The sequence below is a fragment of the Rhinopithecus bieti genome, unplaced genomic scaffold (genome assembly GCF_001698545.2).
Source record: "Rhinopithecus bieti isolate Rb0 unplaced genomic scaffold, ASM169854v2 scaffold_41836, whole genome shotgun sequence".
Lineage (NCBI taxonomy): Eukaryota > Metazoa > Chordata > Mammalia > Primates > Cercopithecidae > Rhinopithecus > Rhinopithecus bieti.
In genome coordinates this window covers 310,259-332,422 of record NW_016817195.1, presented here as the reverse complement: position 1 = coordinate 332,422, position 22,164 = coordinate 310,259, and the positions used below count along the sequence as shown (strand labels likewise).

General features: G+C 41.4%; 1 protein-coding gene across 2 annotated transcripts in view; it reads right to left on the bottom strand.

Annotated features, from left to right (window-relative positions):
• RETREG1 (reticulophagy regulator 1) overlaps positions 1 to 22,164 on the bottom strand; it is a 148,172-nt gene that overhangs the window by 25,486 nt on the left and 100,522 nt on the right. Inside the window, exon 1 of one of the 2 annotated variants that reach the window (XM_017855945.1) lies at positions 12,602 to 13,019. The exons of the other annotated variant lie outside the window; for it this stretch is intronic. Within the exon in view, the coding sequence (XP_017711434.1) occupies positions 12,602 to 12,636 (35 nt within the window). The 5' untranslated portion in view covers positions 12,637 to 13,019. Of the gene's footprint in view, positions 1 to 12,601; positions 13,020 to 22,164 lie in introns of those variants that run through there. 2 annotated transcript variants of the gene reach the window in all.

Sequence of the window (22,164 nt, the reverse complement as noted above, 5' to 3'; positions counted from 1 at the left end):
CAAATTGATGTATTAGGCATGTTTCTAGTTTTATTTATTTAAAAAAGGAACAAGAATTTAATGATAGAAGTCAAATCCAAGTAAAGGATCATTCTAAACTTTTCTGCTCATCCCCACAAACCTTTTAGTTTTGTCCAAACTTTAAAAAATAAAAAAAGTAGCATTAGCAACTTGCTCCTACTCTCTCCAATGCATTTAACTTAATTTTCATAAACAGCTATATGTATTACAATATAGGTTTTCCTATCATATCAAATGTCAAAGCAACAGTGGTCTAAACAAGAGACAAGTTCATTTCTCCCCTATGTCACAGCAGAGCATAGAGGTCTCAGGCTGATATGGGACATCCATAATGTTGGAGACCCAGGCCCTTTCCATCTCATTGCTCAGACACTGTCAAATCACACTGCCACCCCATGGACCTTCCCCCATCCACACTGCCACCAGCAGGAAGGGGTAAAAAGAAGCCACGATAAGTCCCTTTTCTCTTTAAAGTCATGGCCTACAAGTTGCCTGTGCAACTTCCATTCTCCTCCCACTGGCTGGGACATAGAAACATGGCCATGCCTACCTGCAAGAAAGTCTAGGAAACATAGTTCAATTGCTGGTGGCCACCACCCAGCTGAAACTCAGAATTCCATTACCCAGAAAAGAAAGGGAAGCTGGGTATTTTGGAACAACCAACAGAATCTGCCACAACAATTATCTTTTTGATCCCTTATTTCATCAGTTTACATAATTTTATGGAATTACAATGGAAACAATGGGCACAAAGAGATTTGAGAATAAACACAACGGATTCAGCAAGCACACAACTCAAATGGTAGAAGCCGTGAGATACAGAGTGGGAGTAGGCAAACATTTTCCGTCAAGGGACAGACAGTAGACATTTTTGGCTTTGTTGGCTATACAACTCTGCCACTGTAGCACGAAGGCAGCCATAGACAATATGAAAATGAAATAACATGGTTGTGATCCAATAACTTCATATAAAAAAATCAGGCTGCAGGGTGGATTTGGGCCCAGGCACAGGAGTCTACTAGTTCAGGGTGTCATAGGTTCAGACACATGGCTATATAAAGGTGATAAAAATCACTAATTCCGCAGGCTACTAGGAACTATTAAGAGAGCTTCTACTCTAATAGCACCTCCCATTTATTGAGCACACACCAAGTGCTAGGCATGACATTAGGAGCTTTATTATTATCTCTAATCCTCACAACAATCTGACGAAGTGGGTAAAATGCCTTTCTTATCTGCTTTTCCAGATAAGAAAGCAGACACAGCCAAGAAGAGGCAACCAGGATCAGAACCCAGTCTTTCCAGCCTCAATCCACCAGCCTCCAAAGCCCGTTCTCTTCCAGATGAAACAAGTTCCTCTATGGAAGTTGGATGAAAAATTGTCATTTGGCTAGCAATAAGTGAAATAAATGCACACAATTTCTTGTCACACTACTGGCAAAGCTGCTATGTCAGATTTGACATGTAAAGTATTACAATGACAAAGGCTTTCCTCTGATCTTAAAATAGCCCCTGCCTAGCAGTTAACCCAGGCTGTAGCAGGAAGGCACCTAACCTTCAGATTTTCCTGGGTAAAGTTGCCAAGGTCATAAGCTTCACAACATTGGTAACTAATAGGGGTGGGGGGGATAAAAGTCAAGTTCCCATCAACATCACTGACCACTTATAAGGTCTTTGAAAGTTTATCTAAATAAAGAGAAGGATTATCACCCTCTGTCCTCATCTCAGGATAGGCATATACCATTCCACCACTGCCATGCATGGCAGACCACACTAATGTGTCGTAGCACTCTTTCCAGAAAATTCCCAACAAGGCCTCATGATCCTATTAGAGCTCCAGGCACCATTTCCAGTTTATAGGAGTTGGCATGAGAGAATGAAGTCATCAAACCCTCAACACTTGCCTTATGGGACACAACAGCTTCCAATTTTCCCCTCAACTATGCCCAAAAAAAAGGGATTATCAGTTACCTCCTTTATCATCAGTGCCAATGTTTGCTGTGCCTTAGTTTATTGAACAAATCTCTTCTTGTTTCAGCAAGCAAGTCAATTCATTCGAGGTTTATAATTTCTCTATGCATTCATTTTATAATGAAGTCTATCTCAAAGCCTTCCTGAGCACAAACAAATATGCTTCCAAAAGGAAGTTTTCACAATATTTCAGAATGCAGAAACTACGACTACAGTCATGCCTCATTTACCAATGGGGATATGTTCTAAGAAATGCATCATTAGGCTATTCTGTCACTGTGTGAACACCACAGAGTATACTTAGACAAACCTGGATGGGATAGCCTACTACACACCGAGGCTATAGGGTACAGCCTACTGCTTCCAGGCTACAAACCTATACAGCACACTGCTGTACTGAATACTGCAGGCAATTATAACACAATGGTAAGTATCTGTGCATCTAAACATAGAAAAGGTACAATAAAAATATAGAATAAAAATTTTTTAAAATGGGGCCGGCGCAATAGTTCACGCCTGTAATCCCAATACTTTGGGAAGTCGAGGCAGATGGATTGCTTGAGTTCAAGAGCTCAAGACCAGCCTGGACAACATGGCAAAACCCAATCTCTACAAAAAATACAAAGATTAGCCGGCATGGTGGTGCATGCCTGTAGCTGCAGCTACTCAGGAGGCCGAGGCAGGAGGATCACTTGAGCCCAGGAGGTCGAGGCTGCAGTGAGCCAAGATCGTGCCAATGCACTCCAGCCTGGGCAACACAGCAAGACCCTGTCTCAAAAAAAAAAAAGAAAAAAAAAATAGTGCACCTATATAATGTACTTACCGTGGATGGAGCTTGTGGGACTAGAACTTTCTCTGGGTGAGTCAGTGAGCAATGAGTGAATGTGAAGGCCTAGGACATTACTGTGCACTACTGTAGACTTTGCAAACGCTGTACACTTACTGAGTTAAATTCTTTAAATTTTTCTTTAATAATTGCCTTAGCTTACTGTAACTTTTTTACTGAATAAACTTTTAATTTTTTAAGTTTTGACTCTTGTAATAACGCTTAGCCTAAAACACATTGGATAGCTGTACAAAACATTTTCTTTCTTTTCTTTGTTTTAGACGTTTTTTACTATTTTAATTTTGATTTTTTTTTTTTTTTTTACTTTTTAAACTTTTTTGTTAAAAACTAAGACACAAACACACACATTAGCCTTGGCCTACCCAGGGACAGGATGATGGAGACATCACCAGGCAACAGGGACTTTTCCACTCCGGTGCAATCTTCCGGAACCACTGTCACATATGCAGCCATGTCTTTATGTGGCGCATGACTGTATTTAGAATTAACGTTCGGTTTACTTCAATCATGGAGGCTACCCCAGTCACTCTGGAGGAAAAGTTACCACCACTAATGTTATAAGCTACTCCAGAAACATATATGTGCCATATAATTTGTGATTCCTGGAGAGAATGTTCAATGCAATAGAAACTAGTAATTTCCAAGAAACATAAACACACTTATAACCCCCTTACCTAATCTAAAATAGAGTTTATAATTTTTACAGGTATCATATTAAGATTCTGCACCGATAGATGGGTTTGTTTTCTTTTCAAAATGAAGCACTTGCTTACAATTCAACCAAACCATCACCATGCGATGTCACTTCCTGAGTCAGAGTATTATTTGTGCGCAGCTCCTTCTGTTTTGTTTATATGGCTAGCAAGGAGGCCATTCCTGATGGTAATGACCATGTGACACTCATTCACCACCACCAGCATCCTGTGTGGGTGTCTGCCCACCTCTGGGAATGCCAGGCTTCACCAATGAAACACTTGCATGTTGAGGACATAGCAACCCTTCATAAATCACTGTTACTAGTGAGAGAACATTCTGGGCTTCAACCCTTTCCCTCAACTGTTCCCATATCAGGCACTCACAACCACAATCCTCCCTTCCAAAGTAAAGAATCTGCAGTCTGGTAATTCCCCCCTGCCCCCAATGACACAACTAAGGGCCACAGAGCAATATCTTTTATACCCTCCATGGTATTTACTCAGCAGGTAACAACTACACCTAGGGCAGGCCAACTCTGCAAAAATGAGGCTGAAGCAGGACAGAGGTTGTGGCCTGGCCTGAAAGACCATGGAAGCCTCCCTCTAAGATGGTCATTTCTTCCATCTCCCTAATGAGAGGATGAGCTTCTCCATATGAAGTGTCCTCTTGACATATGCACAGAGCCCATGGGCTTCTCCCAGGACAGCTGGGATATTCCCTACACCACTGTTGCCCAACTTCTGCCTCAGGATACTTTGTGACCTATATGAATTGCAATGCATTGCTACATCCAGGTTTTGCCTCACGACTCTATCATTTTGGACTCAGTGACAGCAGGTGCCATGGTTTTAAGAAGGCAGTTCACTGGTGTGACGGTACAAGGAGAGCAAAGAGAGAGATGAGAGAATGGGTGAATGAGAGATTGGGAGGCTAAAGAACATGAAGGGAAGAAGAAGAAGGTCATGTGAAAGAAGATCATGCAAGAGTGCCTTCCAGAGGGTTCTACACACTTGCTAGAGGAGAGCTGAAATTTTACCTCCAAACCTCCAAATGGCTCAATCAGAAATGGAAATAGGACCAGTCAGAAGATTCAGAGTGCTCAAAAGACTAAAGCAAACCAACTGCACAAAAGACATATGCATGCCCTGAGCCTGAAATTCGCTGTGTGGGTACTCATCTCTCTATAAGATGCACTGGGCAGACATCCTTGCTTTCCCCCTAAAGAGTAAATACTTTCGGGCCGGGCGCGGTGGCTCAAGCCTGTAATCCCAGCACTTTGGGAGGCCAAGACGGGCGGATCACGAGGTCAGGAGATCGAGACCATCCTGGCTAACACGGTGAAACCCCGTCTCTACTAAAATACAAAACTAGCCGGGCGAGGTAGCGGGCGCCTGTAGTCCCAGCTACTCGGGAGGCTGAGGCAGGAGAATGGCGTGAACCCGGGAGGCGGAGCTTGCAGTGAGCTGAGATCCGGCCACTGCACTCCAGTCCGGGCGACAGAGCGAGACTCCGCCTCAAAAAAAAAAAAAAAAAAAAGAGTAAATACTTTCACTCAGCACGGCCTATGGCATAAGATCAATGTACACATGTGTTAAAACAATCCTAGGAAGGGTCAAAATAAGATGAACCAACCACAAAGAGCCCACAGACCCTGTGGACCAGACTGACCAGGAATGCACTCCGGAGCTGTTTGGGGAGTTGGAGCTTCTCCTAAAAAGGGGCCCCAGGTAACTCTGCACACCCCCTAGAGGTGACTACCACCTAGAGAGAGTGGGTAGACCACACATTAAGGACCCGCCCTATATATTATGTCTGGCAATCGGGATTTTCTCTAGCGGTAAACCAGATGTTTTCACTCAGTGTGACCTATTTTGTATTGCTTAAGGAAATGTGTAACTTATGTATCATTATTATTACTGTTAACAACTACTTCTGAGGACTTAATGAGCCATTCACTAAAGTGAATAGTTAATGTGGCTTACCATATTTAATCTATAGAACAAACCTATAAAGTAGGTATTATTATCCCCATTTTGCAGATGACAAAATGAAATTCAGAGAGGTTAAGTAGCTTACCCCAGGTCACCCAGCTAGTACCTGGTGAGGCTGAGATTTGCAGCCAGGAGTAAAAACAGCATTGCATCATTCTAAAACCCATGTTCATAGTCACCCAGCAGAATGGTTACAACGGTTAAAATCGTTCAGTGTTTACACTTTAAAATACAAGCTTCAATTAACTGGAAAGTTATTCCACGTAGAAGAGCTTATTCATCAAGCGACTACGCATCATTCTGTTAGGGAAAGAGGTCATTGGCCTGCAAATTTTTTTTTTTTTTTTTTGACACATAGTCTCTCTCTGTTGCCCAGGCTGGAGTGCAGTGGTGTCATCTCGGCTCACTGCAACCTCCACCTCCCAGGTTCAAGCAATTTTCCTGCCTCAGCCTCCCAAGCATCTGAGACTACAGGCATGTGCCACCATGCCTGGCTAAATTTTTTGTATTTTTAGTAGAGACAAGGTTTCACCATGTTGGTCAGGCTGGTTTTGAACTCGTGACCTCAAATGATCCACCTGCCTCAGCCTCCCAAAATGCTGGGATTACAGGCGTGAGCCACCGCGCCCAGCCTGGCCTGCATTTTTTTAAGAGCACAGAGAGCACCAGATGGCAAGTACTACCAGAGATATCCTTCCCACTAACAAATGATAAAATTTTATAGTCATAAATATTAAGTAAGCATTTTTTTTCTCTTTCAGTTAGTTGTAAATTAAAGCCCAATTTCTTTGGCATTCTTCCCAAGGGAAAAGTGGGCTCTATGTCCCCTCCCCTCTAATCAGGGCTCTTGGGCTGCCTGACCAATTGAATATGGTGGGAATGACGCTGTCCCAGCTTCTGAGCCCAGGCCTTAAGAAACAGGCAATAATAAAGGTGGATTAATCCAAAGGATAGGATATTTTTGCAGGCATTTAAAAATGCTTCCAATATGTACTGAGAAATGCTGGTGAGAGAAAAAAAGCAGCAGACAAAATTGTACATATGAGATACTTATTATTAACTTTGCCAAGAAAATATATTCAGTAAGAAACAGAAGACAGTATAACAGTATTTTTTTGGGCATTAAGATTACAGTTGATCTCTTTGCCATTATATTTTTTTCCCAATACTATTTTTATCTTCCCAAATGAACAGCTATAACATCCTTTAGTGGGAAAATTGTTTAAAGAGACATTGTTTTTAAAATATACAAATAGTAGTGTATCAGGCTTGCTCTCAGACAAGACTTCATGTCCACATAGTTTCTGCAGGACCCAGAATAGCCCACTGTAGAGAAGCAGCAAGATGCTCTAATGTATTTAGACACAGATTTGCCATAAAGAGACAAGAGGCGGGGAATAAAGGGAAGCCCACACAATTAGGCTTTTGTCCTGTCAGTCACCAGGGAGAGACCCTCCCCATGGCCACCCATAGCAGCTGCAGCCCTCCTTGGTTACGGTAAACCAGAGAAACCTTCATCACATTTTACGAACAGCAGAAAAGAATTAGTCACTCTGTGTGTAGAAAACAGAAATCAGCTTTCACAGCGGTGTGATTACAGGAAACTCACTGGGGCACTGCAAGGGTTTAGGAAGCACACCACTTATTAACCGGTGATTCAGATATCTCACGCAAAACAAACTCAACAAACTCTCTTGCATCAAAAAGATTGCATTATTCTACATGTTCTTAATCAATTTTAAATATTAGCCCAGCTGGGACAAATAGAATTTCAAAAGTGGTTCACATTTTCCATCTCTAAGAGACATTTTCCATGACTATCATAGAAGAGTGGAAGAAAAATAAATAATTCCATAGGCCAGGTGCAGTGGCTCATACCTGTAATCCTAGCACTTTGGGAGCCTGAGGTGGGTGGATCACAAGGTCAGGAGTTCAAGACCAGCCTGGCCAAGATGGTGAAACCCCCATCTCTACTAAAAATACAAAAAAATTAGCTGGGCGTGGTGGCGGGCACCTATAATACCAGCTCCTTGGGAGGCTGAGGCAGAGAATTGCTTGAACCCGGGAGGCAGAGGTTGCAGTAAGTCAAGATTGCACCACTGCACTCCAGACTGGGTGACAGAGCGAGACTCCGTCTCAAAAAAAAAAATATATATATATATACAAAAATACAAAAAGAAAACTAAATCATTCCTGCTACAAACTTTTGCTGAATGTCTATTACACCTTAGGGATATATAAATGAAGGAGCCACAGCACAGTCAGAATCAAATGCTCACTCTTATGTCGGCCCACAATCAGTGGTGTATTGGGACTGACCTCCGCAGGCTCATGAGGGCCAATATTTTTATTCTCTTTCCAGCTCTACTGTTTTTTAAATTTTTATTTTAAGTTCTGAGGTACATGTACAGGATGTGCAGGTTTGTTATATAGGTAAATGTGTGCCATGGTGGTTTGCTGCACCTATCAACCCATCACCTACTATTAAGCCCGGTATGCATTAGCTATTTTTCCTAATGCTCTCCCTCCCCTCAACCCATCCCCCAACAGGCCCCAGTGTGTGTTGTTCCCCTCTCTGTATCCACGTGTTCTCACTGTTCAGCTCCCACTTACAAGTGAGAACACATGGTGTTTGATTTTGTGTTCCTGCATTAGTTTGCTGAGGATAATGGCTTCCAGCTCCATCCATGTCCCTGCAAAGGACACAATCTTATTCCTTTTTATGGCTACATCGTATTCCATGGTGCATATGTACCACATTTTCTTTATCCAGTCTATCGTTGATGGGCATTTGGGTTGATTCCATGTCTTTGCTATTGTGAATAGTTCCAGCTCCACTTTGAGTGACCTCACGTGGTGATGTGAAATCAACCGCAGTGGGAGTATTTCCATGACAGGAATCAGCAGATGCTAAAAATCAGGCATTCTCTACCACAGAGAGCAGATTCCATGACATTCACCATCACACCACTGCCTACACGGCCCAGTGAAGGACTCTTATATACCTCTCCCACTTCAGCCACTCTCTCCTTTCTCCTTGGGTGCCAACCCTACTGACCTCTCTGTGCTCACACTGCCCTTCTTTCCAAGTGCTAAACACGTCCAGGGCATTGCAACCACATAACAGCTATAGATGTGTCTAACTGCACAGGCTCCTCAGGGATCAACCACTTACCTTCAAATGACAACGTCCTCACTTCACAGCTGTGTGAACTTTGTTTACTTCACCTCTCTGTACCTGTTTCAAAACCAAAGGCCACATATGACCTTTGTAAACATACAAAAGATGAAATACGCTGGCTCATAAGAATCCCAACTGCACCCTGGTCAGGCTCCTGTGCCAGGCTTTTCTCCTCCTCACCCGATTTTTTAAAGAAATGGTATTATCAATGATAGGCTTTGTCAATGTAAAATTAAGCCTAAAATATCTGGCTAATCTGAATTATTAAAACATCTGGATTGCAGAATATATTTAAGTCAATTTCTTTTACACTTCCAAGAATACAATTCAGTGCAATTATGAATGATGTTTTGGCTTTAAAAGTGCTTTGGTGGTCTTAACACAATAACCTTCATGTATCCAGAACACAAATGTATGGCAACCCTACCGCTCCAGCAGTCACAAAAGGCCTGTGAAGAGCCAAAACTGGTATTACTAAGTTCCAGTTGTGTGGACTCAGTGGCCTTTGCAGACAAACTTTTCAGTCCTTACTGTACGACAAGCCCAGCAGGATGTTTCACAGGGGCCTGGATTAGCAGGTGACAGATTCTGCTGTTAATCCCCTCCCCCAGCCTGCACGCCAGGTACTCTCCCACATGACCATTTTAAGTTTTCATTTCCTTAGCCCCTATTATCTGAAATACTCTTGCTTACTTATTTTTCACCTTGGGGTCTGTCTCCACACCTGGGCTGTGTGCTCCGTGACAGCAGGAGCCTGATGCCACCCTAGCTCCTGGCACCGCAGCTGGCTGACATTGGGAGCACCATAAAGCCCTACCAAGGGAAGCAATGAACGTGTGAACACAATTATCCGGGAAGCTATCCGGAAAGCGCTTCCACAAGAAGATGCATGAAGAGCTCCATCTTGGTGCCTAGGGTCCCCCTCCCTTCAGGACAGCTGGAACAGGGACCATCCCCCTTTCCATACCCCTCAGCCCAGGCTGCTTGCTGAAGGCGTCAGAGGCCCTCCCAGGCCCCGGCTCCAAGGTGGGGCCAAGGAACCATTGCAGAGCCAGGCCTCTGGCCAGGGTACATGTTTCCTCCTATGTCTTGACCTTGTCTGCTGCCCTAGTCGCTGCCCCCATTATTCTTTCCTTCTTCTCTGGCCCCTGAGGCTCCCTGTTTGGGCTTCTGCCTTCCTCGCCTGCTTCAGAGTGGCACTGAGGTTCACCCTCTCCCCTTGTCTCTTGACCTTGGAAAAGGGCATGGCATCTCCAGAGGCTCCTACTAAGACCACATATTGCTGACAAAAGATAAACCACAAGGAGGGGGGTCTCTCCTGGACCTGCCCCCTCTCAGGCCGTTGGTTCACCAAGTCCATTTGGTGAATATCAAATGGTGCCTCGGGGCCATGAGACCAGGTCACACACAGCAGTTTGCCCTACACCAGATACACTTAAGAAGCTGCTGAGCATTTGGCTGCCACTGATTTTTTAAAAACCAAACTGAGATTTAGCTCACTGATGGTTCCAGAGCAATCTAGGACATCAAGTGCCAAAATGGGACTAAAGTCACATGAAAAAGCCTCAGTGTGAGACTCAACTAGAACCTGCTGCAATCAAGCTCTAAGAATGCACTTTGTCCGTAGATAAACAACTTCCAACAGTTATTTCTCTTTCAGACAAGGCACCAAAAGACTTGTCCAATGGCATTTCATCTCAAAGGTAGCAAAAGTCAAATTCCTTTTCCACTGCAATCTTTTTATTTTTTATTTTTTTCTTTGAGACAGGGTCTTACTCTGTCACCCAGGTTGGAGTACAGTGGTCTGATCATGGCTCACTGCAATCTCCACCTCCTGAGCTCAGGTGATCCACCTCAACCCCCCTGGTGCACACACCTGGCTAATTTTTTGTATTTTTTTGTACAGACAGAGTCTCCCTATGTTGCCCAGGCTGGTCTCAAACTCTTGGACCCAAGGGATCCTCCTGCCTTGGCCTTCCAAAGTGCTGGGACTACAAGCGTGAGCCACAGCACCTGGCCAGTTGTAATCTTTTATTTCTAGCCTAGCTCTATACGTTCCCCCTGTATGGGTTGCCCCTTCTTTCTGCACAGATAGAGGAAAAAACAAACGTATGAAGACAAAGTGTATTGTATAGAAAACCACCAATGGGTAACAGCTTAAAGTTATCAAAATTAAAACTACAGGTAGCAGGGGAGGTGGCACAGGAATATGCTACCTCAAAGGATTCGTCGTCTCCCATTTTCAATCCAATACATTACTAATCCTTGGTAATAATAATCACTATATGTGTGTATGATATATAGTTATGTGTGTATAGCTGTATAATATCTATATACTCTTATCTGTTTACCGCTGTTAACCAGCATTCTTAGAAAAATTTATGTTTGTTTAGTATATATCACAAACTGTTGGTCCAAAATATTTATCAATAATTACTACTTAATTGTGAAAATACCGCATTTCATTAAAGCAACCCTAATCACATTTCTGCCAAATCTCTCCCTTCTTTCAACCCCTAAAATGAGTAGGCCCCAGAAATATGTACTGCACATATCAAACAGCTTATCAATACATTTCATTCTACAAGTATGTATTCAAAATGCCTATTCTGTGCAAAATTCTATGCAGAGAGCTGGTGGGAGTACCTAGGTGCCAAGAGGAAAATAAAAGTCCTGCTGCCAGAAATGTTAAAATGTCATGAAGGGGATACATACAAGTAAATCAGCCCATCATCTGGAAACTGAATCTGACATTTACACTTTTCTGGAAATGTTTTCTTAACCAGCTAGTCAACCCATATCCCACTCTAAGCATTTCTACAAATGTCACCTTCAAGTACTTGATTTACTGTGTCATTTTATGTCGAAAGTTGTTTCATTGTTCAATAAAATGTCAACATAATGTTAATGTACTAGGAAGGAATTTGTAAGAAAATAGAAACTAGAAAACTAGAGAAAAGTAGCTTTTACAGACGCTATTACAACTGATGATAATTACCACACACACACACATGCCCCATATACCCATGGCTGAAAGGGGATGCTTGTCTTTAATACAATGACAAAAATATATTTTGGTGCCCTTGTTCCTAGAGAGTTACCGGTTTCCACTTTCTTGGGCAAGAAAATTGTCCCACTCCTTTTCTTGTTTAATAATTTTCTATCTATCTACTTCATATCCAAATTTCGACGGCCCCAATTAGAATTCCAACGAAGGCATCTAACTGACTCATACAAAAGTTGTTCACAGCAATGGGGCTAAAATGCAGACTTTTTCACTCTAGGCACAGTTATGCTCATATGAGCAGGAATTAATTGCCTGCTTCCTTTCTCTCCTCTTGATCTCTCCCTTCTTAGAGTTAGATATTAATATAAATAGTGATACAATTAATGTACTCCCTGTAAAGGGAGCCCAAGTGATCACATTTTCAAGAATAAGAACTGTGATTTTAAAGTTTTACAATATCAGAAAGGTATGTTGATCCAATGTTTAACCTTTAGAAATGCTTAACAAATCTTTAAAATGCAAAAGGTTTTTAAAAATGTTCAACAGCTTAGATTTCCAACAACTATCATCTAATGTGAAAAATCCAACACGAAAACATTCAAGTAGATTCTACATGATGTGCTGGGAAACACTTTTTAAAAAAATTTCCAGCCATCACTTTCTGATTCAAGAAAAGCACTTATTGGCATAAGTTTTTAAGAGTACATTAAGTTATTTGTCTCTCTTGAGTTCGTGCCAAAGAAAATTATGTTTTCTGAAATTAAAGGATTGCATTCTTAATATTTTTACATTTTAAACTCCTTTTTAAATTAGTCATAATATTTTAAAAGACAACTAGCCAACGAAACAGACTGAAGAATAAGTAAGTCCGTATATATCACAATTACCTTTTGCCTGGTCCAAAGTCTTCACCCTCAGGCATTTCTGCCCTTTAAAAATAACAGTGGCGAAGGCTGCAGCACCTGCTAACCGCAGCTAATGTGGCCCAGCAATAGTTTCTTTTCTACTCTAATACTGAATATCAGGAGGAAAAAAACCCAGTAGAGATGTTCTTTCCTTTTTGGAAAAAAAGTGCTCCTCCCTTACTCAGAAAGTTGGTGTTTACAAACTTCCAAAGCGCCTGCCTGCCTTGAATGAAGCTAGGAGCTGGGTTATTATCACTGCCCCCTTCTAAAAATAAATAGGTCACCTCTTACTCCCAGTACCGTGACAGGCAGCTGGAAGTGAGCCCTGCCCAGCTACCCCGCATTCTCTCTCCAGTCGTGTGAGAAGGTGTCCCTGCTCAGCCAGTAACCTTCATTGGATGACTTCACCTAGGCCCGCCTGCCCTTTCTCTTCCCCTAGCTTTTTTTTTTTTTTCCTGACATGACTAGGCACCCACCTAAGGGTGGAGTGGCCACAGGAGGTTGAAACTTCACCCTGGGCTATAAAATCTCCTCCTTCGAGTCACAGGAGGGAGTTGGAGAGCAGACAGCAAAACGGGCTGTACCTGTGAGAGTTGGGGGGTTTGTCTGGAGAACGCCTAGCCACTCAGCAAAAAGATCCCTTACTCAAAAAAGTTTAAAACAAAAGCCATTATGCAATAGGGTTTTAAGAGATATTGTTTTATAAGAAAATCTTTCTTCGGGTCATCTGGATTTCTCAACTTACCGGAAGCATGCACACAAATGTTGAGTTCATGTGTTCATCTGGGCAAAATGCTTTCTCCCCAGGACTTCCCTGTCCTCAGGGGCAGCCTGACACTGGCACAGGAAGGATTGTGGGTCTAGATGTTTTCATAGCTTGGCCTGTCACTGAAGAGGAGCTATCCCTCATTTGCTTTTTTAAAAGCATACAACAAAAATCCCTTCAAATCTTGCTCTCAAAAAGGCCAGAAGAAATATTACTGAGATTTCTTTAGGAATATATCCTGAAAGCTTTGGACAAAAGTTGAAGCCATTTTTTTTTTTTCTTGACTAGCAATATTAGGGATAGCAGAAAGCAAGATCTAATTATTAAGAAACAACATTCTTTTCAAAATGTGTTGCCAGGTGCGTGGCTCACGCCTGTAATCCCAGCACTGTGGGAAGCTGAGGTAGGAGGATCGTTTGAGCCCAGGAGTTCAAGACCAGCCTGGGCAACACAGTGAGACCCCATCTCTACAAAAAATAAAATTAGCCGGGCCTAATGGGATGCTCCTGTGGTCTCAGATACTCAGGAGGCTGGAGTGAGAGAATTGCTTGAGCCCCAGAGGTGGAGGCTGCAGTGAGCCAAGATCGTGCCACTGCACTCTGTCCTGGGTGACAGAGCAAGACCCTGTTTCTTTAAAAAACTAACAATAAAATAAATTTTAAAAATAAAAAAATAAAATCTGTGTATTCTGTTGTTATGTTATAGCTAATCCTAGCATGTTATCTATATTTAATGTATATTTTACCATTTGCATTTGTCAAAGCGGCCTTCTACTACATTAAAGAAATGTCAAAACAAATAATACCTGCTTTCTTTTGGATAGTGTTAGTTATTTTGTGATGTATGCATCTCACAATTAACAATTCCTTAAAGCATTTCATATTACATGCAAGACCGAACACTTCAGACACTTCAAAGTCTAAGATGAACTAGATGTGGTTACTCAGACACACAACTGAAATACCAGGAACCTGAAAGAAAACAGTCATGGGCTGAGCTCTGAAGATCGGGGTGTGCAACAGCCTCTCAGAGGCACAGCGATGTGCTCTACTATCAGAAATTCCAGGTTTTAAAATAACTGAAAAGTTGAAATGCTGAAAATATTATCAAAGATAATATTGTGGCACTTGTATAAAACCTTACCGGCTGGGCGCAGTGGCTCACACCTGTAATTCCTAGCACTTTGGGAGGCCGAGGCAGGCAGATCACCTGAGGTTAGGAGTTCAAGACCAGCCTGGCCAATACAGTGAAACCCTGTCTCTACTAAAACACAAAATTAGCCGGGTGTGGTGGTGCATGCCTGTAATCCCAGCTACTCAGGAGGCTGAGGAAGGAGAATCACTTGAGCCTGGGAGGCGGAGGTTGCTGTGAGCCTAGATCGCGCCACTGCACTCCAGTCTAGGCAACAGAGTGAGACTCTGTCTCGAAAAAACAACAAAAACAACAACAAAAACCCTAATCAATACAAAAGGCTAATTCTCTTATCTTTCAGCTCTGATTATTCTTTCGCACGAATTTTACCTTTTTTTTCTCCTAAGCTTCTAGCTTACTATTTCTTGTTATAACTGTTGTTGATCTTAGTTGCTGGTTACCACAGAACTGAATATATCCCTGAGACCTGCCTCTCAATTGTAAAGGATGATGAACCGATTCAGTGCTATCACAGATGGATTTGCTATTACCAACAGGAAATAGTTACCATTACAGACAGTCCCTAACTTAGGATGGTTCAACTTAACAATTGTTTGACTTTACAGTGGTGCAAAAGCAATACACTTTCAGCAGAAACTGGCAATCAAATTTTAAATTTTGATATTTTTCTGGGCTAGCGACGTGTGGTAGGGTACTCTCTTGTGAAGCTGGGCAGCAGCCGTGAGCCTCAGCTCCCAGTCAGCCCCGCAGTCATGCGGGTAAATAGCCGGTACTCCGCAGTGAACTGTGTTGCCAGTTGATTCTACCCAACCAGAGGCTGATGTAAGTGTTCTGAGTATAAGGTAGGCTAGATTACACTTTGATGTTCAGTAGGCTAGGTGGACTCAATGTATTTTCAACCTACAATATTTTCAACTTAGCATGGGTTTCTCAGGCTGTAACCCCATGGTGGTCAAGGAGGACCAGTACTTTGTTTTAGCGCCCCTTCATGCGTGTTAAAATTGCTTGTTCTAACCATGGAGTCCCCTTCAGGTATATTTGTGGTAATTCCTAAAATTCACAGGAACAAGGAGGGTGTATTAGTCCAGCCTCGTATTACTATAAAGAAATACCTGAGACTGGGTAATTTATAAAGAAAAGAGGTTTAATTGGCTCATGGATCTGCAGGCTGTACAGGAAGCATGGCTGGCATCTGCTCAGCTTCTGGGGAAGCCTCAGGAAATTTACAATCATGGTGGAAGGGGAAGGGAGAGCAGGCACATCACATGGCCAGAGCTGGAACAAGAAAGAGTATGAAGGGGGAATGGTGCTAAACCATTCATGAGAACTCCACCTGCATGATCCCCCATCACCTCCCAGCAGGCCCCACTTCCAACACTGGGGATCACAATTCTATATGAGATTTAGCGGGGACACAGATCCAAACCCTATCAGAGGGAAAACAAGGACAGTACAGACAACAGATCCCGAGTGTAGCTACACAATCGACAAGTGTCCCCCCCACTGAAGGCCTAAAATGGCTTCTTCACCCAGATGGCACCTTTCACCCTGCTGGGGACTAAGGTGCTTAGGGTTTCCTCACTGACCTGAAACCTACTAGACATCCAGAACTTAAGGACTCACAGAATTCAGATGTGGGAGAGACCCTGAGTGCCACTGAAGTGATCACCAAGGTTTTTAGATGCTGAAACTGTGGCACAGCAAAGTCAGGTGACATGCGGGTGATAGAGCCAGGAGTCGCCTCTAGGTCACTATGCCTTGGCTGGGTGTCCTTCCACTCCAGCAGAGCCCACACATGCTGCAGAAGCCCAAGGGACCAGATACCTCCACATTTTAAATTTTCCTGTATACACTCTCTTTCCAAACGTATGTCCATTTAATATCAGCAATATACTTTAAATGAGCATTTTTATTCTCCTTTGCAATTTCATCATATAGTATGCCCTAGAAAATCATGGCCACTTCAAAGCCAAACATTCACCTTTCTTGACACCTTTTTCCCCATCACATAACCATCAGTCTGAGTTTTGCTTTGTTTCTATCTCCTCTGCAGCCACTTTGATTAAAGCTCTGGAACTTTCTATCTGAGACACTAGGAGAGACCCTCCCTCTCTTGGATGTTGTAGGAAAATATTAGCAATGAATGGCCAAACGCAGATGCCAGTGTGAAGACAGGTTGTCTCTTCATATCCCTTCCCAACTTTAGTAGGTAATAGAAACCTCAGTTTCTAGCTGTAACCACGGCCTTCACAGAATAAAAACTACCTTTCTCAGCCTTGTTGGAGCCAAATGAGGCCTTTTGTGATTGTTCTGATTGAGGAGATGTTACCAGAAACACCAGGCCGCTCCAGGTGTCAGAAATGGGATTCAAAGTAGACCTCTAGTGAGTCCCAGAAACACCGAGAGACCAAGCGAAGGTAACTGCCAGGGCCCATTGTGCCCAATGATCTCTCGCAGCAACTGGGGTCACGGCTGAGTTCTCTCTTGGATTCTGAGCTCTGTGAATTTGTGTTTTGGGCTCTCTGAGTACTTTTGAGCACTTTGTTTGATGCAGATTTGGTTCAGAAGTCATGACAGAAACAGGGCTGGGTCTGTAGGGAGGCCTCAGGTGTCTGACTGGGTCAAATTAGAAACTGGACTGGGTTCAGTAGGTAGGTAAGATTACTAGAAGACAAGGAATCACGGGCTCATCTGGATCTGAGGAGTCTAGAACTCAACCATCTAGAAATCCAGCCAATTTCATGTAAAAGAACTTTGGATCCAGAACCTGTGCTTTTCTAAAGAAATGTATGACCCTTAGCAAAGGGAACGTAGAGTTACAGCAGCCACAGTGGGGAAACTCCTTACAAAAGGCAAACAGACACATGTCTTTAGAGTCACAACAGCTACAGGGACCAAGGGGACCTCCTTGCACACGTTTTAAACCAAACCAAGGAGTCCCAAACTAAAGAATTCCATGACCCAATATCTGCCTTTATTGTAAATGGCCAGGCCATTGGAAAAGACATTGTCCATTTTTACACCAGCCATCTGATGGACCAGCTCTTTTTGATTTGGACTGTTTCTTCACTACAGGAAGCCCCAAAGGCTCACTCTTAAGACAATAATGAACCAGTCTCTCAGACAGAAGAAAGAATATCTCCACGGTAGGCACTTCAAGGGTCATTTTCAGAAAAACATTTGTAAGAATGAGTCCTGTTTTCTCCGTTCGATGCTCCTTCTCCCATGGGAGCCTCTCAGTCGACTGAAACCCCTGTTCTCAGACCCCTGACTCTGTGCTCTGCCACCTCTGTCCACTTCTTCCTTGTCATGATCTTTGATGAGACAAATTATTTTACGCTGACTGGCGACTCTGTTCTGACTGCACTTTCTTTTTTTAAATAATTCATATTGTGTTTAATATCTATGACAGACTAAACATATAATTTAACTTTAAAACATTATTTTAAATATGATTAAAATCAATCTTTTAAGATATGGCTGAATTAACTTTGGTCAAAACACAAAATTATTTATATACTGCTATTAAGGAATTTGTCACTCTCATTCTGAGTTAAAACTTAATTTAAAAGCTGGGTTTGGGGAGAGTAGATTGTGGGTGCTTTTGCTTGATTTATGGGGAGGAGATGAGTAACCTAGAGCTCATGCTCTCCAAGAGCCATCTCCCCTCGCACATTCTTATTTTTAACCTAGAAGGAATCAAGTGTTGAATCTTCTGCAAATATGCGAAAGCCCAAAGGTTCTGTTTTCTACTTGTGGGATCTGTAACCAGAAACTTGGCCCAAATAAGGCCTGCTGGTTCTCAGCACCACCTCATGCCACCTGCGTGAAGTTGGTACAGATACTTTCATTTTAGAATCTGTGTTTTTGCCTTGTTTCACTTTTATCTTCAGTATATTCAGTGTTATTTTTTCATTCATTAGATATTTAATGTTTCTCTTATTTTGAAATGTTTTAGCTTAGTTTTTTTTATTTCAATCACTTTTAGGGAACAAGTGGTATTTGGTTACATGGATAAGTTCTTAGTGGTGATTTCTGAGATTCTGGGATACCCATCACCCAAGCAGTTTATACTGTACCCAGTGTGTAGTCTTTTATCCCTCATCCTCCTCCCACCACTCTCCCTGAGTCCCCAAAGTCCACTGTATCATTCCTATGCTTCTCTGTTCTCATAGCTTAGTTCCCACTTATAAGTGAGAACATAGGATGTTTGGTTTTCCATTCCTGAGTTACTTCACGTTGAATAATGGTCTCCAACTTCACCCAGGTTGCTGCGAATGCCATTATTTCATTCCTTTTTATGGCTGAGTAGTATTCCATGACATACATATATATATATTTCTTTATCCACTCATTGACTGATGGGTATTTGGGTTGGTTCTGTATTTTTGCAATTGTGAACTGTGCTGCTATAAACATGCATATGCAAGTGTCTTTTTCATATAATGGCTTCTTTTCCTCTAGGTAGACACCCAGTGGTCGGATTGCTGGATCAAATGGTCGATCTACTTTTAGTTCTTTAAGGAATCTCCACACTGTTTTCCATAGTGGTTGTACTAGTTTACATTCCTATCAGCAGTGTAGAAGTGTTCCTGGAACCTGAAGGCCCCACAGGTATCTCCAAGAAATAAGTGCAAAGAATCCATCACCTTTATGAAACTTGCTCCTCCTTTATCCTTGTCTATTTCTTCTCTTAAAGAAATGTAATAAATACCTCATGTCTTTCTCATAATCTCCTTATTCCAATGTGTTTTCTTCATATAACTTGGCAATATCTCAATTTGTCTATTTTTGGTCAGAGAATATTTTTTTAGTTTTAATCCTCATACGTTTCACATTATAGAACTGTATACATAAAACACTAACACAACTGGGGAGATAATGGTTTGCAAATCAAGAGAAATGATTTCTAGCAATATCTCACTTGTCATGAGGTCACAACCACGACAACTGCAGTTAAGGATCAGGAGGTAAGAAGAAGGTAGTTGAGCCACTAAAATAATGTCACCACATCAATGCAGCAAAGTACATCCATTTTATTGCTAGAACAGCTTCTCAAAAACTCATTCAAATCCTCTTCACTATTACTCAACATATAGTCCACATGATTTCCCAGCCCCAGAGCAAATTAGAAAGCTCCTAGAGGCAGGCACAGTAATGCGAGAGAGAAATAACAGATAACAGTAAGGGAAAAGAAAAACTCTAACAACCATGGCAGACGCAAACAGCGAACACATCTGAGGCCATTCGATGTAGAAGCTTTAACAAATCTAAGTCGGACCTGAAAGAATGAAAAACATATATGATGACCCTGAAAAGATTTAACTATCTTCAGTAGTGTTTGCAAAAGCAGAGAAACATATACTAAATTAAACAGTTCCACGTAAATGGTTGCAATAAAGAAAAAAAAAAGTGCAATTTAAAAGAATAACCTTCAGTTGTCTATACCATGCACCCCAAATGTCTGGTAAATGGGATATTCGTACATTTATACTACCTACAAAATACACAAAGTAGTTCATATAAAAAGAATACAGCATCTTTTTCATCCATATATGATTGAAACTATAAAAGACCCCTTCCAGGTAGAGATAGCTTAAGTCAGCTTCTCTCTGCATAAGAACTTTATATTGTGTCCTGAGTGATCAGCTGTATTGATCAGTCGGCCCAAGTGACTGAATAATCTTCTTAAATGACAGAAGACACAGAGATCAGAAACACCTCCTCTAAATCAGTCTTTCTAAAAATGTTGTCTGTAGAACAGCATAGCCAAATCTCCTGGAGAACTTGCTTCAAAATGCAGACCCTGAGTCCCGGCTGAAATTCCAAGAATCAGAATCGCTGGGGGAAGGGCCTGAGGACCCGTGTCTTAGCACACTTCCCCCAAACATTTCTGATACAAGTGAAGTCTGAGAATCACGGGCTAAATTATCACCTTAAAGCCAGGAGGACACTGGCCAGGTCTGTGAATTCACCTTCTCCCACTCTTGCCTCTAGTGTGCCCAATCAGGCGGTATTCCTGGTTTTGACATTTCTTAAACTACACAGTAGAGAATAAAGTTAAACATGGACTTCTAAATGTTTTTTCACAAGACATATAACAACAACAACAAAAATCTAACAAGCCCGAATTAATTCCAAAAAGATCATAAGAGGCCAGGTGCAGTGTCTCAAGCCTGTAATCTCAGAACCTTGGGAGGCAGAGTTGGGAGAATCGCCTGAAGTTCAAGACCAACCTGATCAACACTATGAAATCCCCATCTCAAAAAAAAAGTAAACGAAAAAAAAAATCATAAGATTTCTTAACCATATATGTGAAGTTTGAAGCAACAGATGCCTGCAGGGGGGAAAATAGTGAATGAGGAAAAGTAATCGCTGGGGAGCACTGAGGAATGAGGAGGAAGATACATCTAATAGGCATCTTGGAATGAGGAGGAAGATATATCCAACAGGAGTCTTGGAATGAGGAGGAAGATATATCTAATAGGAATCTTGGAGAAGAAGCAGAATGCAGTTTACATCCAGAAAACAGAAACGCAAATCCATTCCAAATCGGCCAGGATGTGTAGGTCTGACCTGAACACTCTTGAAGCAGAGGCTAGAAACTTGTTTTATTGTTCACATGTTTGTTATCTGAATCCCCCACCTCACTGGAATTTAAGGCAGGGATGTTCTTGTTTAATACTGTATCTCAGCAATAGTACAAAGCATGATGGAGCTGACTCCTAGGATACAGCATATTAATATTATTTTTAGGTTATCTTATTAGTTGATATTAATTACATAATCAAGTGAAGAAATGGTCAACTGAGGAAGAAACATGGAAGCTATACTCAATTCTTCCCTCTCCCTCACCAGAGAATCACCAAGTCCCATCAACCCTAACGCAATGAGCTACACTTCAATCCACCTCAGACTCCATGCTGCAGTTACTGTCTTAGTTCAATTCATCATCTGTTGCCTAGGTTAGGGGCAGCCACATGTTTTTGATCAAGCACCCCTAGCAGCACACAGCCCCCAAATATATTGAGCAATTACAAATTATATGCATACACGTTTATAATGTACATATATTACTTGTAAACATATTATGGACTTCACAAATCATACACACAAAATTTAAAATTTAGAGATAAAATAAATATAAGCATTCTTTGTAACAGCCAATAAGTGAAAACAACCTAGAGGTCTATCAGTAAGAGGTTAAATTGTATGATTCAATGAAATCCTATGCTGCCATTAAAAAGGATGACATTGTTAGGAAAGTCTTTACCTAATATAGTTAGCAGAAAGAGAGAGAGAGAAAGAATAGAAATCAAAATATATAATATTTCATTCATGTGAAATATACATTTATGTATATTTATATATTGATCTATATACTATGTATATTTCTATATAATCAATATATTTACATGTAATTGATTTGTACATAATGATTATATATGTGTATATTGATATGTTAATATATGTATAAATATACGTATTTATATAATATATAATATATATAATCGATATGTAAATATAGTGATTACAAATGTAATATATGTAAATATATTGAGTATATTTTATATATTATATATGTAGATATGTTGACTATATATTTATATATTATACATGTAAATAT